Below are 9,520 nucleotides of genomic sequence, written 5' to 3' on the forward strand. Positions count from 1 at the left end.
TGAAAATGTTACATCAACATAAATAATCTATAAATCAACTATTGAATATCTTTAAGTAGGTTTTATATTACTTAAATTAAAAATCATGAGATTTTATATTATAAATTAAAATTTAATTACTTTATTATTATATATGTATAATTAACCCCAAATTTAATTGATTTTGATCATATGGGTTCCGGTCCAAACAAGGACCGGGCCATGTCTAGTTGGAGGCAAGTTAAGGCATTAAGCCCAATGGTCAGGCGAGCATTACCAACTGCCTCTCCAAAGCCGAATACCTGTGAGTGTCGGTGTGTGTGCGCGCGCGTCCGTGCATGGCAAAAATAGCTTCTTTTGATTATTTTCCAATCTGGGTCTTTCTCATTTTTATGTAATTTGTTGTCCTTTATTTTAGGTTGGCTAGCAGGCAAAGAACAGTACTCAGAAGGTGATTTTCTATATTATTCTACTCCTCATTTGATTGTGATCTAATTGTGTTCCAATGTCTTATGTGAGTAGTGTTTTCTTTTCTAAATTGATTGTGATATCTTTCATTTTCATTTTTCGTTAGATTGGCGGTAGGTTGGTTTGGAGCAGAAATTATGCGGTCAAAAACATTAAATTTGGCGTTGAAACTCGCGCTTTGATGCTTAAAGGTGCTGAGGAGCTCGCTGATGCTGTTAAAGTGACTATGGGGCTAAAGTGAGTAGTTGTTTCGCTCAGTGATTGAATATTTTTTTTTGTTATGGGTAGCATAACATCAGGGAGAACTCACAGTAGCAAGTATTGAACAATAAATTTTCTGATTGAGCTATTGTTGTTTTTAGTTTATTTCCTCTGAGTTGTTTATATAATTGCTCTCTCTCTCTTTTGGTGTTTGCAGAGGAGGGGGTTTAATTCCTCGTACTCCAATTAAATATTGTGTAGTTTAGACGTTTGAGTTCTTGTTTCGTATTTGACTTCCCACTGGGGCGCAATGTTGTTTTGGAACAAAGTTGGGGAGGCCCTAAAGTGACAAAAGATGGTGTCACTGTATCAAAGAGCATTGAATTCCAAGACAAAGTGAAGAACATAGGTGCTAGCCCTGTAAAGCAGGTTGCAGGTGCTACAAATGATGTGGCAGGCGATGTGGCCAGCGATGGTGAGAATTTCGCACATTGAAATTTAGCTTTTGTATTTCTCTTCTCGATTTTAAGGCTATCTGTTAGTGAAGTTAATATGTTTTTTTGATACAATTTGTTTGCGTGCATGATCAATTATGCAAAGGTAATGCTTGTATATTCTCAAAAAAAGAAAAAAGATAATGCTTGTAGTAAAAATGGATTAACTTTGTTGCACCCTCAAGGATAATGGTTGAACTGTATGGTGATGGGTTCTTACTGTTATGAAGTTCTTTTATGAAATTTGTATGTGATTATGTATGCATAAATTTGTATAAAAATATATCTACTTTGTTGCGCCTGCTAAGATAATGTTTGAACTGTATGGTGAGGGGTATTGACTGCTATGAAATTGTTTTATACAATTTTGCAGGTACCACTTTTGCAACAGTCCTCACCCATGTCATATTTGTTGAAGGATGCAAGTCTGTGGAAGCTGGAATGAATGCCACGGACTTAAGACATTGGATTTGATTAACCATGCTACTAATATGACCTTTCTAAAAAGGTTGGAACAATATCAGCAAATGGAGAAAGAAAGATCAGTGAGCTGATAGCCAAAGCAATGGAGAAAGTTGGCAAAGAGGGTGTCATTAGCATCTAGGTAGGATGCTTTTGAGTTGTTCCATTTTTCCCTTGTATTTCCTTCGATTCTTATAATGTTAGGAACCTTATTTTGTGGACCTTTGAGCTGCACAACCTTATTTTTGTTGTTAGCTTCTGCAACTTCATTGCTCTTACTGGATGTTTGTTGGGCTTTTTTTTTATTTTTTTATTCCTATCATTCAGCATGCTAACTTTGTTCCTCTCAAAACCATTTCAACATAAGTTAGAGCTCATTGAAGGAATGAAGCTGGACAGAGGCTACATGTCTCCTTATTTTGTCGCCACCACCACCACCACTACAACTAAGCCTTAGTCCCAAACTAGTTGGCGTCAGCTATATAGATCCCTTTTCGCCATTCAGCTCTGTTAGACACCAAGTCTACATCAATATATCTCTTTATTTTGTCACCAATACAAAAAAAAAAAAAAAGTGTAGGCACTTCTAAATTGGAGTATGAATTGTTCCACCTTATCATATTCATATTTTAATTTTTGATTGTTGGTTTACTTCACATGGCACAGGAACTAGAAGATCTTCTCATTTTAATTCATGAGAAGAAGATCTCAAATTTAAATGCTATAATCAAGGTTTGTAGGATTTAACCCAAAATCGTTCAGAGTGGAAAAAGCGAATTCATATAGCCGACCCCAAATTTTTGGGATAAAGGCTTAGTTGAGTTGAGTTGAGTTGAGTTAATCAAGGTTTTATAATTGGCATTGAAGTTTGTTGGCCTTGTAAGTAGATAATGAAATTTTGTTTATTATTTTATTTGATTATAGGGACCAATTTATTGGGTTCAAATTATTGGATAATTTGTTATGTTTGTCTGAGGCAATGATCTTTGTCGATTGTTGCTGAAGATGTGGAAAGTAAAGCACTAGCAACTCTCTTTCTGGACTAGCTTCGTGTTGCAATCAAGGTGTTCTTATATATAATTTTTCATATAAAGAAATCATATGCATATGGAAAAAAAAAAAAGAAGAAGATAACTGTTGGCAAGTTAATTTGCTTTCCTAATGGCATTGCGTTTTGAATTGATTGAAGGTTTGTGAGATAAAAGCGCTGGAATTTGAAGAAAATAGGAAGGCCAATATGCAAGAGCTTGCCATTCTCACAGGTGGTGAGGTAGGTTGACTCAATTGACATATTGTGCAATTATACTCTGCGTTTTTATGTGCTTTATGCTTCTAAAGAGCTGGACAAGTTGCAAACTGCAAACTTTGATCAGAAGATTGGTGTCCAGATTTTAAGAATGCTCTTAAGGTTTTTATCTTTTGTTCTAGTCAAAATACAAAAACTTCAGTTTTATGGAATCAATAGCAAGCACAAATAGTCAGTCACACAGCAATTCCATCTAACTCTTTTTGGGTGAAAAAGAACTTGTTAGGTATCAAAGGAGGAAGTATAGAAAGAAATAGTGAGTAGTTAGAAATGTTGGGAGTTAGTTTAAAGAGTTAGCTTGGGATTATGTTTGGCGGGAACTAAGAGAGAGGTAGTTACTAAAGTTGTTGAGCTGTAAAGTTGTTGAGCTGTTGTTAGGTTGTTACTAAGCTATTATATAAAGCTCAATAGCTATTCTTTTATTTTCATTCTGGAACAATAATCAAGAAATGCAACTCTCTAATCTTCTCTTCTTTCTATCTTCCCTTATAATCTTCTTCTTCTCTTCTTGTCTAAATCTTCTATAATTCTTTGTTAGGGACTCTTACCCTAACAATTGGTATCCGCCTGCCGAAAGGGAATGCATTGCTGTCGCAATTATGACTAGGTCAGTGGTGGTTAGTTCTGAGATGATTAGGATTGCAGAATTGGAAGAAAGATTTAGGTTAGGCAAGAGAATGTGGATGGAAAATTTAATACAACAGAGGAAAGATTCACTGGTATGGAGGGGAAATTGGATCGGGCTTCTGCTTGATAATGATGCATTAAGGCAAGACTTGAGAGCCTTCATGAATATAATGGTAAAGGAAAAAGGGGCAGAAACTCCAATTGAAGAAAATGGAATCAAAGGAACCGAGAGTAGGGGTTTGTTGCCAATTCCAAAGGATTCACCTAACCCACAAACAAAGGATTAAGGCAGTATTGGGAATGTTGCAACTATTGAAGGTATGAATCAATTTCTGCCTAAAATTGAATTAGTTGCTTTTGATGGGAGAGAACCTTGGGTTTGGCTTAGAAAATGTTTAAAATACTTTGAAGTGTATAAAGTTCCTATGGATCAAAGAATTGGGATTGTATGTTTATTTTTGATTGATAGGGCTGATGCTTGGTTTCACAATTGGCATAAAGGGGCAAGTCATACTTGGGAAGAATTTGAGAAGGGACTGTGTGAGAGATTTGGGGATCTTGGATTGGAAGATATTGTAGAGGAATTTATGAAGTTGAGGTAAGAAAATTCTTTAGATGAACATTTGGATATTTTTGAGGATTTAAGGATTAGGATGGAGAGAGTGATGCTTGATTTGGGGGAAGCCTATTTTCTTTTTGGGTTCATGGGAGGTCTTAAGGATGAAATAAGGTTGATAGTGAGGATGTTGAAACCTACAACTTTATCAGAGGCAATAGAAGTAGCTAAGTTGCAAGAACAGCTGCTAGATACCAAGAAACCCAAAACATTTACTAAGACCTATACCTCTAATTTTGTTAGAAGCACTGCCAATTACAATTCCAATTCTCCTTATTCCAATTCCAAAAATTCTCAAGCATACCCTTACCCTCCAAAACCTCCTATCACAGATTCACAACATAAATCCACCATTTCCCTACCTATTACCAATAAATCTAATTCTACTATCAGTTTAGCATTTGTTAACCAAAGTACCAATAATTCTAGCTCTTCTAAGCCTACTAGTTAGTCCTCTGTTACTACTAAATATCAACCAAAACCTTGTTATAAATGTGGAGACAAGTATTTTCCTGGTCACCAATGCAAACCTAAAACCCTAGTAGCAGTTCATGTGTGTGAACAGGAGGAAGGAAATGGGGAGGAAGTATGGCATGAGGTACCTAAAGAGATGGAAGAAGTGAATGAGCAAGGGGAATTAATGCTGTCAGTACATGCTGTAGAGGGTAGTGATGGAGTAGACACAATTAGAGTGCTGGGAGTTCATAAGAACAGGGAAGTAATAATACTAATAGACACTGGCAGCAATAGTAGTTTTATTGATAGAAAATTGGCTAAGGAATTGAAGTTGGATTTGGTTCAGACACTTGAAACTGCCATAGCTGTAGCTGATGGAAGGAAACTGAGCTGTAATCATCAATGTAAGCATTTTAGTTGGAAAATGCAATCTTATAAGTTCCAGTTTGATTTTAGAATTTTGGAACTGGGGAGTTTTGATATGATTTTGGGAGTAGATTGGCTAAAAAGCTTTAATCCAATATTATTTGATTTCAAGGCTTCTAAAATTTCTTTTAAGAAGGAAGGAAAAGAAGTGGTATTGCAAGGAGTAGGGAAGGCAAGGGCAGCACCTGTTTTATATGTTATTGAGAGTTTCTTTCAGCAGAAAAGGATGAATTTCAAGTCCCCACTGCTGTATGTATTGAATTCTTTGACAACAGCAGGTGCTTCATCATCTGACAGTCAACCTGTAGTTACAGGAGAAGGAGCTAACTGACCTCTGAGGAGAATGAAAAATTGCAGTCACTGTTGCAACAATATTGTTGTCCCTTGTAGCAACCCAAGAGGGGGGGGGGGGGTGAATTGGGTTCTAATTGCAAAATTAAAGACTAAAAGGAATTTAAACACAAAGAATAGTAGAGGCAGAATGATGACATAAGAAATTTATAGAGGTTTGTCTATCCCAAGTCTACGTCCTCTCCTCAAGGCCCTCCTTGAGAGTTAACTCCACTAAAATTCTTCTTTGGGTGAAGAATAAACCCCTTACAATCATCACAAGAGCAAACTCTTGCTCTTTTACAAATCCCTTTACACTCAAGAGCTATTTAAAGCTCCATCACACTCAAAATTATAATAAGTGCTCGCAACCTTGAATGAACTCTCAGAACAAAGAATTTACAACTCAAATATCAAGTTCTCAATATTAACTATGGTAGCTCAAGTTCTAGAGAGAGAGTGAAGAAAATCTTTAGAACACAATAAATTTTCAAAAAGAATGTTATTGTAAAAACTTGTTTCCAGTCATAAATGATGCCTATTTATAGTTTTTTGCAAGAAAATAACCGTTGGGGGTGCATTAAATGCTAAACTAGCCGTTCAACCACCCAAAGCTCTGTCTTATCGAGTTGCAAAAACCCAGGTTTGGCTGCCGACGTTATTTACTTCGGTTACCGAAGGTTGGAATGCCAAAAAATAGCTTTTGAAAAGTCACTTTCGGCTGCCGAAGTTTCCACTTTCGGCTGCCGGAGTGCTCTCTGGACAAAATGACTTTTAATGCTCAAAAACCATGATTTAAAGAATAAACTTCGGCAGCTGAACTTCCCACTTTTGGCTGCCGAAGTGCTCTTTGGACAGAAAGTGTCAAAAGGACACTTAGGCTTCAGAAATGTGTAACTTTTTGATCGGAACTCGGATTTTCGATCCGTTTGAACCGTTGAAAAGTTAATTTGATAAGCTTTTCAATAAAAACACTTTCAAAAACAAATTTGCATTTCTCAAATGTGAAAATTTCATTTTACTCCTCCTTGGTCAAGAAAAAGTAATAAGTAAAGACACTAAGAAATTAAGAGTTTAAAAAACTCATAACTTTTTGATCCGAACTCAGATTTTTAATCCGTTTGAACTATAGGAAAGCTAATTCAATGTATTTTGCAACTAAAATACTTTTCAAAATTAATTTTACATTTTTGAAAAATTTATTTAATTTTTCTTTGATAAAGAATTAGGTGAAAATTAAGTTGAACAAGATATTCTTAGTACTACCTAGAGTTGAGCCAACACAATTAATAAAATGAGATTTACAAGATATAAAATAAATAAAAGTTACATTGTAGGGTCCCATAAATGTTTGCTTCCTTATCTTGCTCTTCCGTAACCTTGATTTGAAGTAATTTGACAATTTTGAATCTAGAGCCTACAAACTCAACACAAACACTTTCAAAGTATATTAGTAGCACAATAATTGTTTATTATCATCAAAACATGGGTTAAGACACCTAGGTCCAGCAATCTCCCCCTTTTTAATGATGACAAATAATTAGTGGATGAGGAAAATTAAGCACAAATGAAGTATGTATTTGTCAAAAATTCACCCCTTAATCTACTCCCCCTTTCAAAAACGGTTTGTGCCTTACTAAATAGAATTTGGAGAGCGCATAAGAAAGGCTTTAACTCAATGAATGTAATGCCATGAGTCCTAGGTGAATGATGATGCAAATTTGTTTTTATATAAAAAACAATTCATAATATGTATCAAAAGATTATCCAGAAGCATCACATAAGTATACCCAAAACATGTATCCCACTAAATCATCATTTATATATCATGTTTAAAGCTTAAAATTTGAAATTATTCATCCACTTAGCTAATTCATCCACTAGCTATATATCTCCCCCTTTTGGCATCATCAAAATGCACTCTAGAAGGAAAAACATACAAAAACTATGGCATTATTCAAAGGCGTACCACCATGCCAAAAGATATAAGAATATATGGCAATATATAAAGATGACAAAACAAGGTGCAATTCTAAGACAAGACATAGCTTATTGAATTTGAAATCCTATCATGAATACAACTGTATTGTTTAGACACTCAAATCACATATCTAGTGTATGCTCAATCTAGAGGCAGCATAAATAACTATTCTCAAGAATAGCCTAAAGAGCTAAAAGGACTAAAATACAAATTTATTAATTTCATTTGCATAGGACTTGTAAAACCATTAAGGAGTCTATTCAAAGCAATAATAGAATTTTGGCAAATAACCTTCATAGAACAATCAAGGAGAACAATTTAAATAATGAAGAATGGTATTGTGTTCATATGGCAGTAAAAAATAGGAAACCAATATTTTGTTCATGTGAACAGTCATGTGAACAGTAATGTGAACAGTCATGTGAACAGTAAATCACAATCTCAAGTATCAAGGTTGTCAAGCAGCCTAATTCTCTCTTAATGAAATTAAACTTATCTTCACATAAAGGTTTTGTAAATATATCAGCTAATTGGTGATGTGTATCGACAAACTCAAGAACAACATCACCATTCAATACATGATCACGTATAAAATGATGTCTAATGTCTATATGCTTGGTTCTAGAATGTTCTATAGCATTCTTGGTCAAATTGATTGTACTTGTGTTTTCACATTTAATAGGAATGTGATTAAGGGATACTTTGAAGTCTCTCAATTGTTGCTTAATCCAAAGTATTTGGCTACAACAAAGACCCGCAGCCACATATCCGCTTCGGCCGTGGAAAGTGCAACTGAGTTTTTTTTCTTGCTACACCAAGAAACTAAAGAGTATCCTAGGAGTTGACAAGTACCTAAGGTACTCTTCCTATTAAGGATGCTTCCAGTAAAGTCAGCATCCAAATAGGAACATAAATCAAAGGATGCATTTCTGGGATACTATGGACCTAAATACAATGTTTCATTCAAGTATTTGATAATACGTTTAGCAGTATGCAAATGAGACTCTTTAGGACATGATTGAAAACGTGCACATAAATAGACCGAAAACATAATGTTCGGTCTACTAGCTGTGAGACATAAGAGACTATCAATCATACCTCTATAGAGCTTTTCATCAACTGTTTTTCCTTTTACATCCTTGTCAAGTTTGGTGTTTGTACTCATTGGAGTTCTACTTGGCTTGCTATTCTCTATTCCAAACCTCTTGATTAATTCTTTGGTGTACTTGGCTTGGTTGATGAAGATGCTATCCTTAGCTTGCTTGATTTGAAGCCCAAGGAAGAACTTGAGTTCTCCCATCATGCTCATCTCAAACTCACTCTTCATGGTATTAGCAAACTCTTCACATAAACACTCATTAGTAGCACCAAATATAATATCATCAACATATATTTGTACAACAAGGATGTCATTTGCATGAGTTTTAACAAAAAGAGTTGTATCAACTTTTCCTTTTGAAAAACCATTTTGCAAAAGAAAGTTACTAAACCTTTCATACCAAGCTCTAGGAGTTTGTTTCAAACCATACATGGCTTTAGTCAATTTAAAAACATGGTTTGAAAACTCATGATTTTCAAAACCAGGAGGTTGCTCAACATATATCTCCTCATCAATAAAACCATTTAGAAAAGTACTTTTAACATCCATTTGGAAAAGTTTAAAATTCATGTATGATGCACATGCAAGCAAGATTCTAATGACTTCTAATCTAGCTATGGGGGCAAAGGTTTCATCATAGTCAATGCCCTCCTCTTGGTTATAGCCTTTGGCTACTAACCTAGTTTTATTCCTAGTTATATTTCCATCCTCATCTAATTTGTTTCTAAACACCCATTTGATGCTTATAGATGGATGGTCCTTTGGCCTAGGAACTAAGGTCCAAACCTTATTCCTTTCAAACTGATTGAGCTCCTCTTGCATTGCAAGTACCCAACTCTCATAATTAATGGTCTCATTTATGCTCCTAGGTTCTATTTGAGAAATGAATGCAAGGTTATTACATATATTTTTAAGAGAGGATCTAGTTGTTACCCCTTTTGATGTATCACCAATGATTAGGTCTTTAGGATGACCTTCTTGAACGTGTAAGCAAGTCTACTATGTCAAGTCCAAGAGTCATCACTAATAGAAACAAAGCACTTGACATCTTTGTTAGACAAAGCATGCAAATCGA

At 35.1% G+C, this 9,520-nt stretch overlaps 1 protein-coding gene across 3 annotated transcripts; it reads left to right on the forward strand.

Annotated features, from left to right (window-relative positions):
• Window positions 1-213: 213 nt before the first annotated feature.
• LOC110637739 (chaperonin CPN60, mitochondrial-like) lies at window positions 214-2,322 on the forward strand. 3 transcript variants are annotated; one of them, XM_058129087.1, is made up of 5 exons: window positions 214-283; window positions 398-430; window positions 554-684; window positions 978-1,123; window positions 1,516-2,322. In XM_058129087.1, the coding sequence occupies exons 3-5, from the start codon at window positions 629-631 to the stop codon at window positions 1,614-1,616; spliced, it is 303 nt and encodes a 100-aa protein (XP_057985070.1). In that variant the 5' UTR covers window positions 214-283; window positions 398-430; window positions 554-628; the 3' UTR covers window positions 1,617-2,322. The 3 variants fall into 3 exon arrangements, 2 of the variants coding, with proteins under 2 accessions (XP_057985070.1, XP_057985069.1); XR_009140663.1 differs by lacking the exon at window positions 214-283 and having other exon boundaries at window positions 290-430; window positions 866-1,123; window positions 1,516-2,308; XM_058129086.1 differs by lacking the exon at window positions 214-283 and having other exon boundaries at window positions 290-430; window positions 1,516-2,321.
• Window positions 2,323-9,520: the final 7,198 nt, after the last annotated feature.

The sequence above is a fragment of the Hevea brasiliensis genome, chromosome 10, assembly GCF_030052815.1.
Source record: "Hevea brasiliensis isolate MT/VB/25A 57/8 chromosome 10, ASM3005281v1, whole genome shotgun sequence".
Lineage (NCBI taxonomy): Eukaryota > Viridiplantae > Streptophyta > Magnoliopsida > Malpighiales > Euphorbiaceae > Hevea > Hevea brasiliensis.

Bases quoted from the DNA above. Each gene is read 5' to 3' on its own strand.
- LOC110637739 (XM_058129087.1), top strand. From the start codon at position 629: ATGCTTAAAGGTGCTGAGGAGCTCGCTGATGCTGTTAAAGTGACTATG. The intron at 685-977 runs GTGAGTAGTTGT...TTTGGAACAAAG, and splicing joins AAAGTGACTATGGGGCTAAA to TTGGGGAGGCCCTAAAGTGA. The intron at 1,124-1,515 runs GTGAGAATTTCG...ACAATTTTGCAG, and splicing joins AGGCGATGTGGCCAGCGATG to GTACCACTTTTGCAACAGTC.